Source organism: Oryzias latipes, chromosome 6, assembly GCF_002234675.1.
Source record: "Oryzias latipes chromosome 6, ASM223467v1".
Lineage (NCBI taxonomy): Eukaryota > Metazoa > Chordata > Actinopteri > Beloniformes > Adrianichthyidae > Oryzias > Oryzias latipes.
The window spans coordinates 4,585,752-4,602,903 of NC_019864.2; the positions used below are offsets into that span (position 1 = coordinate 4,585,752).

The 17,152-nt window shown below is 41.7% G+C and overlaps 1 protein-coding gene across 1 annotated transcript in view; it reads left to right on the forward strand.

The window, feature by feature from the left end:
* Positions 1 to 17,152, forward strand: part of LOC101168927 (neuronal acetylcholine receptor subunit alpha-7) — a 46,042-nt gene that overhangs the window by 6,869 nt on the left and 22,021 nt on the right. Inside the window, exons 2-5 of the mRNA XM_023955520.1 lie at positions 5,569 to 5,708; positions 10,960 to 11,004; positions 14,979 to 15,088; positions 16,855 to 16,934. Coding sequence (XP_023811288.1) covers positions 5,569 to 5,708; positions 10,960 to 11,004; positions 14,979 to 15,088; positions 16,855 to 16,934 — 375 coding nt within the window. The remainder of the gene's footprint in view (positions 1 to 5,568; positions 5,709 to 10,959; positions 11,005 to 14,978; positions 15,089 to 16,854; positions 16,935 to 17,152) is intronic.

Here is a 17,152-nt window from a genome sequence, read left to right on the forward strand (position 1 = left end):
CTTTCCCCAGGAGCAAGAAGTCAAACGTATTTCTTCTTGTGGTGGTTGACTACTATTCAAAGTGGGTTGAATTGTTCCCCTTAAGAGACAGTAAAACACCACGAGTTATCAAGATTCTGATAGAGGAAATATTCACTAGGTGGGGCGTTCCTCAATATCTGGTGTCTGACCGAGGTCCTCAGTTTACTAGTAGTCTTTTAATTGACCTTTGTAAGACATGGGGGGTTGTGCAGAAGTTAACAACTAGTTATCATCCACAAACCAACCTCACCGAACGTGTAAACAGAACATTGAAGACCATGATTGCATCCTTTGTTGGCCAACATCACCATGCTTGGGATCAATGGTTACCTGAGTTTCGTTTTGCTATTAATACCACCCAACAAGAAACCACAGGAAAGACCCCAGCTGAGCTGGCTCTGGGACGTAATCTATATGGCCCTCTGCAGAGACTGATTTACAAACCACCTTCTCCCCAACAACAAGCAACCTACAATCTAGTTGAAAGACAACAACAACTGGCTGAGGAGGTTAAACGGAGAGTGGGTGTGCACCAGGCTAGAAATACTAAGTATTATAATACCCGTAGAAAAGATGCGCACTTTCTGCCGGGAGACTTAGTCTGGGTCAGGTCACATCCTCTTTCTAAAGCTACTGAAAAGTTTTCAGCAAAGTTAGCGCTGAAGTGGGAAGGACCAGCAAAAATAATAAAGAAATTAGGGCCAATCAATTACAGAGTTATTTGGGGAGACCCACAAAAGAAAGAAGATACTGTAAATGTGGTAAACCTAAAGACCTATCATGGTGTTTTCCCTTAAAAGCCTTTGGCTGAAGGGGGGGGGGGGGGGGGGGGGTATATGTAGCCACAAAAGTATTTAAATAAGGAATTGACATTATGATTAAATTCTGTGTCAAAAACATTTGTTCCATAACACTGTAAAGTCCTATTTCCGATTTCTCAGGAAATGTCATTCAGAAATGTGTTGTTATTCTTTTGTTTTTTTGTATTAAGGACACGTCAGCTGTAAGTCATGTGACTGACGGTACCGGGGACTGATTTGATAAAGGGGACCAAAGTAAGGGGGGGGGGGGGGGGCAGCGCATCCTGTCGTGACGGGGGAAAAACTTCAGGGAGTCTACGAGAGACCTGAGGAGAAAAAGAAAAAAAAGAAGCGCATCTAACGCCCGAGGCATCGGATTCCGTTTTGGGGATTTATTTCTGTTTGGACAAACTTGGACAGTCAACCCTTGGGTGAGAGGATTCCTTTTTTCGTTTGGATATCGTTTCATTGGGAAGAATGCCTACGTGTCTGGAGTGGGAGTGACCGTGAACTTTGGTAAGGAAGACGCCATTAATGGGACATTTAAAGAAAACAAATCGGTTTTGAGAGACTAAGGATTATTATATTATTTGGGTTTTTCTATTGTTTGGTTTACTTGTGTTATATAAAAGAATCTGAATAACAAATAGGAAAAACTGTTGTGTGTAAATATATCAATTTAAAGAATCTAATTACCCTAAAAAACGTAATGAGCACTATAAATAAATAGATGATCGTTACACTGTGTTTAATATTTAATGTGTCTGTCAAGCATTATCGGATTTTCCGGGAGTACAAGTCACAAAGCAGTCGCAGGAGCCAAAAATGCATTAAAAAGATTAAAAATTATATAACATTGTTCCAAAAATGTTATAGATTGGCGCCAGTGTTCGGCAGCGGAGCTGCCATCTGTGCGTGAACAAGAAACAGGGGGTTCTAAGAAGATAGTTAAGAACTTTATAAGTACACGCCATTTTCCATTTGCCGTAAGTCATTCTGGAGTATAAGTCGCACTTTTGGGAGAAAAGTGACGCTTCTGAATAAATTCACCAGGCCCGACTGCCGTAATGCTGCGTTCACATTAATGCCCATTCAGGCGTCACGTTTGCATCCACTGCCTCTACAGACGCAGGTCAAATTTTAGGTCTTCATCCAGGCTGGCGTGTTTCTAATTGACTGGACACACCTGAACAAGGTAATCAGTTATGAGTGGGAAATCTGGAAATCATGAAGACACACTTGAGGCCTGGAGTTGCCCGTCCCTGAACGCTCCCAATGCATGTGGGAGGAGCTACCGTCAAGGTTTTAGCCCCATGGCTACATGGAAGCATTGACTGTTCATCTCATATCTAACACATGGTTTAGAGCTCAGGTTTCTTTGTTTAAAGAGCTCCACAAAAGCATCGGTAATCACGTCTCCATGTCTGGGTTCACGACATCATTCAGTCTTTTTTTTAGCTTCTACTGTAGGAGTTCTGTCTAAACCATGGCGCTTCTTCCGTGTCCAAGGATGAAAAGATAAAAAACAAGAACAGTAATGTCTTGATGCAATCTAACCAGTTGTTAGTGGGAAAATAACAAATAAATGAGCCAGTATTTATTTTTTAAAGATCACATTTAAGTTGCTCCTGACTTTAAATCTTAACCCCAGCCATACTGTGACTCATAGTCTGAAGAATATGGTAATCAAAAATGACAAACATGAGAGAAGGTAACCATGCAGCTAGCCTGTTGACGACAAAGAAAACGGCAGTCCAACATGTAGGGCCAGGGTCACATGACTTCTGCTGTGTGTTGGCGGTTGGCAAACAGCTTTGTGGTGCATTTATGGTGCATTTGTGGTGCATTTCGGCCACCAACCAGTATGGTACGGTGGCCCAGAAGGGTCAAAACACAACACATTAACTTTACACACAACACATTAACTTTACACACCACACATTAACTCACAACACAACACATTAACTCACAACACAACACAATAACTCACAACACAACACATTAACTCACAACACAATACATTAACTCACAACACAACACATTAACTCACAACACAACACAATAACTCACAACACATTAACTTACCTCACAACACTTTAGCTCACAACGGAAGTAAAGCTGCAATGGAAGTGCTTTTATTTATTTATTTATTTTTTTATTTCCACTGGGCTGAGTGGCTAACTGCCTAACAGAAAGTAACGTCACAGTGAGCTGTTTTGTCTGTTGCAATTGTTCAATTAAAAAAAAAAAAAAAAAAAAACTATTACATCGACATTTTTTTTGGGTTGTTTGTTTTGATAAAACATGAAGAACAAATAAAAATTGAGCAAAAAAAAAAAAAAAGAAAAAATTTCTACAAGAGAAGCTAGCAGCAGCGTTGCCAGATTGGGCGGTTTTGGGTGTATATTTGCGGTCAAAAATGCATAATTTCAGCGGTTTTAAGGTCGGTTCAGCGGGTTTTTTCCCACTCATGAATATATAATAGCGGCCTACGTTAGGCCGTGTGGCTTTTGGAGTTCTACTGAAGCTCCGTGAACGGCAGAGCTTAATGGACCGGGCTCTGTCATCTAACCTGTTGTTGGGGGAGTGCAACGCCCCGCCTCTTAGAAATTGTGTTCATTAAAGCCTGACAGTGCGATCTCTCCACATTTGTGTGTCAAGTGTTGGGGACTGCGTGTATGAGAGGAAGATGGAGCGGAAGAAAGGAGAGGAGCGCGTGCAGGGACTGGGAGGGTGTGTGGGTGGGTGGGGGGTGTTGGGGAGAGTGAGTGTGAGAGGAGGGGGCTGAAGAACGGGAGAGGAGCGGAGCACGTGCAGCGACAGAGAGGGGTGTGAGTGCAGCACGGAGGAGTGTGCGTTAACATTGTGTAGCTTCTCTTGTAGAAGAAACATGCTCCCTCCACAGTTCACTGTGACGTTAATTTCAGAATAAAAGCACTTCCATTGCAGCTTTACTTCCGTTGTGAGTTAATGTGTTGTGTTGTGAGTTATTGTCTTGTGATTTATTGTGTTGTGTTGGGGGTTAATGAGTTGTGTTGTGAGTTAATGTGTTGTGTTGTGAGTTATTGTGTTGTGTTGTGAGTTAATGTGTTGTGTTGTGAGTTAATGTGTTGTGTTGTGAGTTATTGTGTTGTGTTGTGAGTTAATGTGTTGTGAGTTAATGTGTTGTGTGTAAAGTTAATGTGTTGTGTGTTAAGTTAATGTTTTGTGTGTAAAGTTAATGTGTTGTGTGTAAAGTTAATGTTTTGTGTGTAAAGTTAATGTGTTGTGTGTAAAGTTAATGTGTTGTGTGTAAAGTTAATGTGTTGTGTGTAAAGTTAATGTGTTGTGTTGTGACCCTTCTGGGCCACCGTAGTACGGGGTTTGGATAAGGATTAGCATCAAACCTCAATTCAGAGAGCAATATAAGAACAGAGAGACTTACACACAATTATGACAAAGCTGTTTGTGCTATATATGTACATGCACTTGTATGAATCAAACATTCCTTTTCCTCTTTTTGTTTCAACTGACAAAAAAGGTGAAAAAAAGTCTTCATCAATGTCAATGTAAAAGCTGTGAGAAGGACAATGACAGACATGGAAACAGGTGTGTGCAGGGAAGTCTTCTCTCAGAGGTCATCTAGTGTTGAACCCCACGGCGGGACGAGTGCGACGCAGACGACGTCTTTTCCTGACGTCCACTTCTAGAGTCAGCCTCCCTGGGACCTCTATGTGGGGTTGTTGGCATATTCTTTAAAAATAATTATCAAACTTTCATTGCAAGAGTGACTTGCTTTACCATAATAACAATAACATTAACAAAAACTGTTAGAATTCACTGAAGAGCAAAAATATATACAAAATACATATGTTAATATCACCTTACAATTTTATGAATTTCAATACCAACAATGAAATTTTAACTTAATATAAAAAAAGAAGTATAGGAAATGGTAAAAACAAATAAAATGAATAAGTGATCACATTTAAAAAGTAATTTTGGCATCAGAATAACAACTAGCTACACTTGTGCCATTAATGCTATCATAATAAAACTTATCAACAAGTAAGCAGGCACAAATTTTAATGCTCGAATCGACACACAAACTTTCATCAAACAACCATGTTCATATCATGGTTGTTTGGTCAGTTTCAGTGATCACAGTCTGCTTCCTGTAACCAGTACTGTAGACCAAACAAGTGAACCCTGTAGTGTTTGTTACAGTGGAGATACAGGTGGACCATCAATGAACCATCAAGTCTTCTTTGCCTTTAAGCTGCTCCCTTCACAGACTGCTACTGCCCATCATGTGATTGATTCGGCACCGGTTCTACTTGAGATTACCTACCTCTTATGCATGTACTTGGGTCTGGCACACAAAAAACAATTAAAAGGGAAAAAAAAGGTCTTGAGAAAAACCTGATGAATACAACTCCAATGAGTCGTTTCCTGTTTGCTGACTTTTGCTCGATTGTCCAAGATAGAAACAGAACCTTACAGCTGTTGGAAAACTCCTCGTGTCAAAATCACAGCTGGAGGCCAATCCAATTTGTCATTGTAGCACACGGATCACATTTATGACTGCTGACAGCATCCTAGAGTTTCTATAACTCTGATGTGTTTGTTTCCACTGACAAATTGTCAGAAATGTTTGAGAGTGCTCCTGCAGGAGCTGTTGCCTTCAGGGAATAGCATTTCCTTTCATGTGAAAACCTGTGGGAGTAAAAACCAAGTAGCTGTTGTTGAAACTGTTTTCCATTCTCAGGTTCACTGCAGGGAGTTCACCAGCGGCGTCTCTACAAAGAGCTGATAAGGAACTACAACCCTTTGGAGAGACCAGTGAGCAATGACTCGCACAGCCTGACCGTCCACTTCAGCTTCAGCCTGCTGCAGATCATGGATGTGGTGAGAATCACAGTCACACAGCAACTGCAGAAAGCCCTAAAGGCTCGGTCTGTTAGGTCAATGGTACAGATTAGGTGTGTGTATTGGCAAGGCTCTGGCGATACGATACGTATCCCGATATTGTGCCGCAACACATTTTCTATTTTTTTAAAAGTATGACTTAGAAAAAAACTCTACCTGAATTTCAATACGTCTTCTATTATAATAACATTGTCAAACTGAGTGTATTTAATGATCACAATGTTAAGCAATGCAACTGTATCTCATATGTAAGTTACTTTTACCAGAAATTCATAGTGCTTTTATTTTGGTTACTTAAAATATAGAAAGGGAACAGTCAACATTGTTTGATTTCTACAAAAAATAAATATTTCAGTATAAGAAAAAAAATGGAATGAATGTGCCTTAACCAATAATGTTGTAAAAGTATGATTGAGGAAATAAAGCGCTTTTTATTTTCAATACAATATTGTTTAATGTAGCTTCTCCAGTACTTAAACGGTTCAGGATCTGAATGGTGCTTCAAAAATAAAGGGGGGCACTAATTATTTCACGGATTAATAAAGTGTGATGATGAGGCAGCGTGACAGAATGAAGCAAAGCTGCTTTAATGTGGCTAAGATGCTTTGTTTACATGACTCTCTGCTCTGCAGCTGCAGCTCCGTTTTCTCACACGCGGTAGTAAACTAGTAACAGTCGTCACCACCATGTCGGCCTTTTTTCAGAGCGTTGGACACATCATTGTGATCCATCAGGTCTCTGAACTAGAATCTATTGCTGTGAGGTTCTGCAGAACTTTGGCCCGCTTTGCCGACAGCCTTTTGGCTGATGCTCAGTGCATTAGCTGCTGTGCAGCTGCAGTGCTTCACTCGTTCTTATCTGAGCTGCTACAAAGCACCAGAATCTGCGTTTTTGAAATGTTACTGGCAGCAACACGGCACATTTTTGGTTCAGTACCCATCCTAAGTAAAAACTAAGTAGTTCATGTCTCAGAACAACAAGAAAGATCCCTCTACCTGAGGTCTTCCTGTTGTTTTGTGCGTGTAGAGCTGCTGGTTTGCTCTGCTGCCAACTAGTGGTCGGAGGGTGAAGTGAAAAACAAGAGTCAGACAATGAAGGACGCTCAGAAATAATTAAATAAACATCGTCCTGACAGCATTTTGAATCGATACAAGTATCACCAAATGACCTATCGCTATACATTGCAGAAACTATTTTTTTCTAACACCCCTAGTACAGATGCAATCTGAGGTACTGTGTCGCAATTTCAGCAACAGGCGGGGCTCAGGGGTCTGGCAGCAACACAATTTGAGCGGCACAGCCTTATTTGGATGAACTTAGGCGATGTTGTCCTTTCACATGAACCAATCAAGGACACAACTTTGGGAATGTGACATTTTCAGTGACTCAATCAGTGGGTAGAATACACTTCCTGATAGATCCAACAGTTCGCGATCCAATATATTTCATACTTTCATTGAGACAATAAAAAAGTGGCAGGTCCGGAGGGTGGCCGGGAGGCCGCGCTGTCCGGCGTGGCAGACAAGGCGGATCTGGCATAAAGTCTGGGGTGAGCGTGGCTAAGACTGGGTTCTGCCAGCAGTCGGCGGGCAGGTCAGGCATGGAGTCGGCCGGCGGGTCAGGCAAGGAGTCGGCGGGCGGGCAGGCAAGGAGTCAGCCGGCGGGTCAGGCAAGGAGTCGGCTGGCGGGTCAGGCATGGAGTCGGCGGGCGGGTCAGGCAAGGAGTCAGCCGGCGGGTCAGGCATGGAGTCGGCGGGCGGGTCAGGCAAGGAGTCAGCCGGCGGGTCAGGCAAGGAGTCGGCTGGCTGGTCAGGCATGGAGTCGGCGGGCGGGTCAGGCAAGGAGTCAGCCGGCGGGTCAGGCATGGAGTCGGCGGGCGGGTCAGGCAAGGAGTCAGCCGGCGGGTCAGGCAAGGAGTCGGCTGGCGGGTCAGGCATGGAGTCGGCTAGCAAGTCAGGCCAGTGTGTGTCAGGCACCCCCTTGGAAGCAAGGACAGGTTGGGGTGCAGCCGGCACCCTCCTGGGAGCAGGAATGGGTTGGGTTGCATCCAGGACCACCACTGGAACAAGCTGTGGTGCATCCGGGACCACCACCGGAACACGAATGGGTTGGGGTGCATAGAACAGATTTGTGTCATCCGCGAATAATATGAGTTTCAAAAGTTTTGAAACGTTGAATATATAATTTATGTATATATTGAATGGCAGCGGGCCCAGAATTGATCCTTGTGGGACACCACAACTTAACTCTATGGCTTCTGATGTACATTAATCAATCTTGACAAATTGTTTTCTTCCCGTTGAATAGCTTTTGACCCAAGTTAGTGCTATTCCTCTTATCCCAGACACTTCCATTTTTTCAAGCAAGATGTCATGATTGAGAGTCAAATGCTTTTTTTAAGTCAATGAAAATTCCAGCTGCATATTTCTTTTTATCCAGAGCATTTGTGTTTTTCTCCACAGCATCAATGATAGCCAATGAGGTGGATCTGTTTTCTCTTAAACCATATTGGTTTTAATTTATAATGTAATATTTATTGATAAATGTAGCTAATTTATCATTGAATATTTTTAACTAACGTTTTTGAGAATTGTGGAAAAAGAGAAACAGGTCTATAGTTTGTAATTGAATGACCTTGGGAGTATTTCAGGCAGGCAGCTTAGCTGTGTGTTTACCTGTTCACACCTCTCTGCAGGCGGTTCAGCCCAATTAACTCACCTGTTCCACGTCCTACTTAAGAACCAGGTGTGCGCGCCACGCCCTCTTCATCCATTTCCATGAGCGCTGCGTTTGTCGCCGGTTCTCCGTGCTCGCTCTTCTCCTTCTCAGCGTCATGATGTCTTTCCCCCTTTCTTTCGGACTTTGATCATCTCCCTTCTTTCGATGTGGGGGCGTCAGTGTCGGTTCCTGCATTTATCTCACTGGGACTTCTATAAACACATGAACAATAGAAATCTTCCCCTCACCAGAGACTTTCCATCATGCATTAAAAGCTTTGGATTCCACCAGTTCCCAGACTCATACAGAGGGACACACATTCAATTTCATCTGCTGTTCGGGTCTCACCCATCTAACTGTACACTCTAAAAAGAAAAAAGTTGATCCAACTTAAATGAATCACTTCAATTGGTAACACGTAATTGAATTAAGTTTATTCAGCTTAATTTTTTATGTCTATCCAACTCAATTTAATATGTTGATCTAACTTAAATTTTTTTTCTTTTGTTAAATTTTGTTTATGCAACTTAAATTGACACATTTATCTAACTTACCTGTAAATATAATACATTTATCCTACTCAAAATAATGTATTTCTGCCTTTGGATCCTATTTATGCATTTTTTTCACTATAATTTTATTAATCTTACATACATTAAAGTTTAGGCCAACAGGCCTTGTGATTCCAAATCATAGACATGAGTAACCTAGCAAAGTCTCGCACTACAAGTAGAGGTAAGATCGGACCTAAAAAATCCAGCCCGACCTGACACAGGCCCGCGGGCACTAAAGCCGAACCCGGCCAGAACCCGACCAATTAACTTGATTTGCAGGCCCGAGCCCGAAGCAAACCCGAAATTTCAATTTATCCCATAGAATTTTTGGCAGACCCCCCCCCCCCCCCCCCAGATTTCTTAAAGGTAAAATAATCTACATATTTTTATGATAATGATAAATGCATTTGCACAATGAAATAACGCTGGAACACAGAATAAGAGGCCAGACAAAGAGAGTGAAAGAGAGATCTTGATGCGCACTCGCTTCATTACGTGGAGAAATACTGCAGCCGCGGTGCGTCTTTGCCTTTTCAGTTCCCCTGTCTTAAGTGTATCCTGGACTTCTTGCTGCTCCATATTGGGGATACCTAAACAAAATAGATGCAGACTTGCGGAGGGAAGATTGCATTCACGACACGTGCGCAGAGCTGCGGGTGGCCGCGCCCCCCTCTTTCTGCCAGTTGCTGGACCACAGTGTATGTCAATCAAAGGTGGGCTGGTGACTGGTGGGAGGGGCGGGGTCTACCTGTGTGTGTTTTACGTTCTCCCTCTGAGTAAGAAGAAGCTGGCTGTGCCTTTCGGTTCGTGCGGTAACCGTTCTGACGTACAGGATTAATAAAGAGCTGTTTGACAACCGCACGCCTAAGGAGCTTCTATGCAGCCATTACAATATATTTATTAAAAAAAGTCAGCGAGAGAGAAGCCCGTCCCGAACCGACCCGAACGTAATGATTGTCATTTAGTGCCCGACCCAACCCTCTAACTACAAGGCAGGAGTTCATGTGTCATGAACTCTGTCTTTAATATTGGACTATACGATGTGTTTCCGCACAAGGGTGTTCGTCATCATCCTCTCCCAAACTCTAACTCATTTTAAATTCCTAGTTAAAACAGAGTAAAACAGCTAGACAACAAAACACATGGACAAAAACTCACACTTGAACCCCAATCTACCCAGATAAGCAAAGAAAATGGTATCCCACAATTCCTTGCACTGCCTTATGTTATGACGTCATGAGGCATTGACAGCTTCACACCAAAGTTACACCAACTTAATTAAATTAAGTTGATTGAAAGTAAAAAAACTATGTCAGAGAACTACGTATTATTCTTAAGTTAAATGAACTCAAAAAAATGATTTATTTTCACCAAACTAAATAATTAAGTTAGATCAATGTAAATAAGTTTATCTTTCCAACTGCTGCCCAAATACAGATCATCAGCTGATTACAGCTGATGATCTTCATGATCTTCACAACAATGAACATTTTCTTCTTCACTGTTGCACTTCCATGTTCTGAAACAAACCATCTTGTCTCATCTCATGGAATACTAAGGCTGAATCCAAAAAGGTTCCCTGCCCTCATGGCTTAGCTCTCCCCCTACATTCATCTCTCCAAGCAGGAATGTGGAAAAATAGTCTTCAAATTTTGGACAAACGTCTCAGGAAGTGCTTGATCAAAAATAAAAAGACCAGAGACTTTCACTCCAATATTCATCTCTAACTTCTTCATTTAGACATGTTTCCTGCCCACTAAAACACACAAATATAGAAATTCTGAACCTTAACATTTTTACAGCAGCATTGTTTTCATTTACTAGTTCTGGATGTTCCATTTTATGACTGGAACCAGATGAAGGAATCAGACTAATGTTACAGAAAACCTTGCTTGCTGAAAAGTCTATCCCTTTGAGGAACCAGTGGATGGAAATGTTTCTGCTGTTGTCTATTTTAGGATGAGAAGAACCAGGTTCTGACCACTAACATCTGGCTTCAGCTGGTAAGTATGCCTCTTTTTCTTTAAGATATATTTGTTAAGCTGGCCTAATGTATGTTGGAGGACTGCAGATGGAATAAAGCTCAAATGGTAATAATTGGCTGAATCTGGTAGGTAAAAAAGCCTGGCTTGACATGTGGTTACTGATGTGCATGGTGGTGATGTTCAAAAACTTTATTAATCCATCATCTGTTAGGAGTCAAGAAAACACAAGCATCCTTGAGTGGGATGTCTGAACTACACTGGGATTTGTGCTTCAGTGGTTGTTACATGCACCCCTGAACTCATGCATGTGACTACGGCTTTAGAGAAGAACAAAAAGAGAGTGTAACAAATAGACCGCAACAGTCTTTAACCCTTTAACACTGGAGCTTTAGCTCCCCTGTTTACATTATTTTGACTACCATGACTCTTCAACTGTTGGCGGAAATAATGTACCTCCAGCAGATTCTTAAGCAGAGAAAACCAGCTTTGCAGTGATATGCACGACTTTACATTGGGATGTGTTGCATATTGATGCAAAGCCGATATGAAACGCCGCCTTCTTCTTCATCAGAATCAGCTGAATCATGTTGATTGCATAAACAGGCAGAGTGTCAAAGGTCAAAGAGCATGTCTCATTTAGGTGTCGCCAACGATATCTCCGACGTTAAAGGGTTAAATACAAGTGCTCTGCTCTTTTTCATGTCACAACTTCAACACAGACTAAATGTAGAGAAAAAAAAAGTGACGCAAACCTTTCAGTACACACAGACTGTTACAGACAGCACATGTGGAGCAACAGTTTTGATAGATTTTTTCTGGAGCAGATGGATTGCTGAGAAAGTCGCAGCTAACCAGGACAAAGGAGTTCATTAAGGGTCGCCACTAAACCAATTTCATGCACTGTTTCAATTTAATTAGGTTTAATATCGGCTCCTTTAGAAAGTGTGTCTTTGGGGTGGGAAGGAACTAATCCACTTTAATCTGCCTCTGGTAGATGTTTGTTCAACATTCTATAGCTTCCTCCAAGGATCAGCTTTTGTTTGACCTGATCTGGTTTGCGTGTCCCCGCTGTGACTCCAGTCATCTTCAGCTGCAGACCAGCGCTTTTTGAAAACATACCTGACATGTTTTGATGGAGACGTTCCATCTTGATCAGAGTCATCACCAGGTGGTTCGGTGAAACATGCATAAAACAGCTAATTGTCACTGAGGCGGAGTTACTCGTCAAACTTTCACAGGTGACTCTGCCCCCCCACTGTCCACCCACTGGAAATGAGTGAGGGACAGGAACTTGACCCAAACTGGAACTGGACTCGCGTTCGATGTTGACTGAGCTCAACCTGGTCCCAGCGGGAACTTTCTGGATCTCCGTCAGATGCCCACAGGAATACTCCAAGAGCGCGTCCTGGTCCTGCTCCTCAGTCAATGCACATACAAGCCTTATTAATATCCTCACACAACCTCTCAATTTGAGTGTGTTTAATAACTGCTATACTTAACAATATTAGCACTGTTTCCTTTTTTACCGTAACGTTGGGACACAGAATAACCGCTGCTAACAAGATACATGCTAGTCACATGTAGCATTCCTCTCATACAACATGTGCTTCGTAAAAACTCAGCGCAATTACATACACAAATGTTGTCAACCGCTTTATCTTCGGCAGTATGTCATATGCTCTGAACTCCTTTGGCGAACTCTGCATCCACCACCGTCAGACAATGTAAATCAAGCCGAAACTTGAACCACGCTTCCAGCTTCTGAACGTAGTCTGTTCGACACGCACACAGTTTTTTTCAGTTGTCCCGCCCTCAGATGTTGTGATTGAATTAAAATCCAAAACCAACCAATAACACTCACAGAATCTGTTGATAGACAACCTGACATCCAATTAGGTTAGCCTACACATTGAGCACACTTTATACACTCACAGTAACTTAAAAAAATAAAACAAATAACAAAACACTGATAATACTTCAGTTAAATTCTTTTTTTTTGTATATATATATATATATATGTATATATATATATGTATATATATACATATATATATATATATATATATATATGTATATATATATATATATATATGTATATACATATATATATGTATATATATATATATATGTATATATATACATATATATATATATATATATATATAAATAAAAGACCCGTGACCTGCGACCCATGACCTGCGACTGAGACCAAGCTTTGTGACACTAGGCAGCACATTTCTATCCAGAATGCCTTGATAATCTTGAGATTTCATTTTACCTTCACAACTTCAAGACACCCTGTGGCAGATGCAGCAAAGCAGCCCCAAAACAGTACTGAGCCTCCTCCATGTTTCACAGTAGGGACAGTGTTCTTTTGGTTGTATGCTTCATTTTTGAGTCTACCAACATAGAGCTGATGTGCCTTACCAAAAAGCTCCAGTTTTGTCTCATCTGTCCAAAGGACATTGTCCCAGAATGCATTTTTGCAAATTCCAGTCTGGTTTTTTTATGATTTCCTTTCAAAAGTGGGGTCCTCCTCTTTCGTCTCCCATGAAGTCCACTCTGGCTCAAACAACCACGAATGGTGCGATCTGACACTGATGTACCTTGATCTAGGAGTTCCAGTTGGTGCTCAGGTGAACACCGAATGGATCCTGATCATATAACTATTTTGTTTTGTAAGAAAATCATTATGTATATACGAAATGTAAAGAAAGGAGATATTTACACTTCCTAAAGGTATGGGATACCATAAGTGAATTTGAAGAAAGATATCTGTAATTTCTTATATAGCCTTTTTGTGAAGACAGAGAAAAGAAGGGTTTTGTATTCAAGGTTCTAAATAATGTGAAATTCAGTAGGAGTGTTTTAATGCTGTAATTTCACCGTTAGCCGGCAGTGTCAGCTGTAACGTTGTTGCTTTGTCCTACAAAGAGTTACCAGACTCCTGAACTTCATTCCAGCATCAAGTCTCATGATCTGCGTTCCTCATTCCAGATAAAACATCGAGTTCCTTCCCTCCAGTTTCCTTTAGCTGCAGGTGTCCAGTTATCTAGAATATGAGCATGCGTGATACTTTTGAGATGACAAGCTCAGAAAGATCTACAGCCAGCCAGCCAGATAGATATACATAGTATTTTAAGTCTAAATTACTACGTTTATGTACTACTAATTCAAAAACTACCCAGTAAGAGTACACAGATCTTTCTAAGGAGATATCTTTGTCATGTCTATTAATGTTATTTTTGCAGTAATGCATGATTAGAACAGATAAGGTGTTATGAAAGCAGAAAACATTCATAATCACATGTTTCATGCTCTGCTGTAAACCGTGTGATGGGGGGGAGCATGACATTTCTAAAGTGCAGCTGGCTTTACCATGAATGAGCTAATGGCGGTCCTTGAACAGCACTTGAGAAGCACGTGCTTCAGCACAACTCTGTTGTCTTAGTGGGTTCGGATCCCCCCCCGGGCGGGAACCGCAGAGCCGGCAGCAGGCACCAGGGCAGGACGGCTGGTCTCGCTTCCAATCAGTGGCCCGGGGCCTCAAAAATCCCTCCTGCAGGCCCGGGAGGTCCTCCGGTGGGGACTTGCACAGTGGGGCTGCTAGCGATTGAAGCTGAGGGCCAGTTGGTAGCCATAGCACGCGAGTAGACATGAGGAAACAGTAGAACAACAAATGATGATCTTGTACTAAGTGGGAGTATGATCAGGGTTTAATACTGTTTGAACTGTGATGAGAAAACTGGCTGTAGGTGAGTGGGAGGTGGGTCTAGCAGAGGAGGCAGAAACTCCGGCCAGCTTATGCAAAAGGGGCAGACAGAGGGAAAGGACAGGGATCATGACACTGCCGTTGCAGCTCTTTTTTTCGTGCTGTGAAATGACGGTTTTTGGCATTTCTGTTTCAGATCACTTCTAATAATAAATTACATCATCCTTATAATATTGCTGAGAGTATATTTATCTATTAAACATTGTGTGTGTGTGTGCAGTACTGGAAAGATTTCTACCTGCAGTGGAACATGTCTGACTATCCAGGTGTGACCAACGTACGGTTTCCTGACAGCCAGATCTGGAGGCCTGACATCCTGCTTTACAACAGGTGTGCCCTTTATATCAATGTAAAGAAATGTCGATTCATTCCTCATCTGTTTTTGATGTTGTCTTTTGGTCAGTGTGCTGACTGCACAGCTGCAGCACAGTGTGCCATGCCTTCTCATTTGATGCACTTCCGAGCTTGGTTCAGATCGCAGATGGAAGGGGGGGGGGAGCTTTTGGAGTGTTCCTAAACAAAATCCTCATTTGTTTTTGACAGTAAGATAAGACTTATTTTAAATTGAATTTTAATTTTGATTCATTTCTCATTACCTGAGTGTAAATGTTGTAAGGCACAATGGGTCACAGGCTCAGTGCACAGCTGCATGAGTGAAGACAGTCAAAACATTGTGATGTGCTCCATCAGCAACGATGCTCTAATACAGGGGTGTCCAAATCCACGCCTCAACCTGCTGGTTTTCCAGAATCCTTGCCTCATCTGCTGTTTATTACCTGGATCAGGTGTGTTTAGCCAATAAGGAGCTTCAACGGCAGGTTGATTGGAAAACATTTAGGACACCGGCCCTTGAGGCCTGGAATTGGACACCCCTGCTGTAATGAATGTTTTAGTTGTTGTTTCACAGCGAACCTTGAATTTTTTCCAATCACAAGACAAAGAGCTGCTAAGTTTGATGTCTGAAGTCTAAATGCAGTCATGAAATGAGCCGTGGTCTTCAATCAATTCACCAGTGAGAAGCATTGATCAATCACATCAACACCTGCTATCCTTATAGTGAACCTCAAACATGGGATGTATTTGTTTCATGCACAGAATCACCTTGTTAGAAGTTAAAGAGCTGCAGTTTTCTATCACAAACAGTATCTTTGAGAGTTGGGCTTTCCTACACCACGATTACAGAAGTTCATTTTATTTATAAAGCACTTTTAGCAGAAAAGGTCTTAACAACATCAAACAGGATCGAACATGAAAAAAAGTCATGTGACAGGGTCATTTAAACTTCTATTAAAGTAGAACAGACACTGTTTCCAAATTCCTTCACTACCTACGAAATAGTGCGTTCACCATTTTCTAGTGCTGTCCGAATCTACAATTCCAAAATCCAGTGCCCTAGAAATTTCCCGGAAGTCTCTGTGAAACAGCAGTGAGCTTCGATGCTCACTAGATTACATAGACCACAATGCATTGCGTCTGAACAATTGTTTTTACCAAAAAAACGCACTTAAATATATTTTTTATAAATCATCAATGTTTCGATGTTCAGAAGACAGTGGACTCATAAAAAATTGTCGCAAAACGCTCATAATAATTGGATTTTAACTTCATGAAATCGATGACATCATATTCGCCGCTTAAAAATAAGTAGTGAGCATGGTGTCCAAATTGCAAATTTTAAAACCCAGGGCACTACATAGTGCCGCACTAACTAGGTTTTTAGAAGTCAGGGGTTAGGGAGGGAATTCTGACACAGCCCATGTCTTTCTGTGCTGAATCCTGGGACATGCGTTCTCTGTGGGAGGCTTTGGGCTGGATGCTGGTAAACACTTCAGCTCATTCCCACACAGAGTTCAGGAGCACAGCTTGATCTGATTTCTTTGACCAAAACCACATTTTTCTGTTGTTCTCAGGCAAACGTTGTGGTATTGACAGTGTTTCACACAGACCTTAACTTTTCATACTCCTTTGTAGAGCTGGAGGAATCCATTTTCCTGGAAGGAGGTTTGAGTCCATCAGCATGATGTTGGTCTGCTCTGTGGTCTGCACGACACAGGCAGTACTTATGACAATGAATATGAGTCTGTTTGCCTCCACAGTGCAGATGAAAGGTTTGATGCTTCATTCCACACCAACATCTTGGTCAACTCCAGCGGCTACTGCCAATACCTGCCACCAGGTATCCATTTGATCAACCATGCAAAATTCTGAACACAGAAACTGTTGGTGTCATTTCAATGAAGAAACTCTCTGAATTTGCACAATTTTACATTTTAATGCCACAATGTGTGTTAACTTCCTCACTTATGGGTGATTTTTGTTTCCTGACTCTTTTCATTACCTTCAGCTAATTTAATTTGACAAGAATTGTTTTGATTTATTTAATTTGTGATTTTT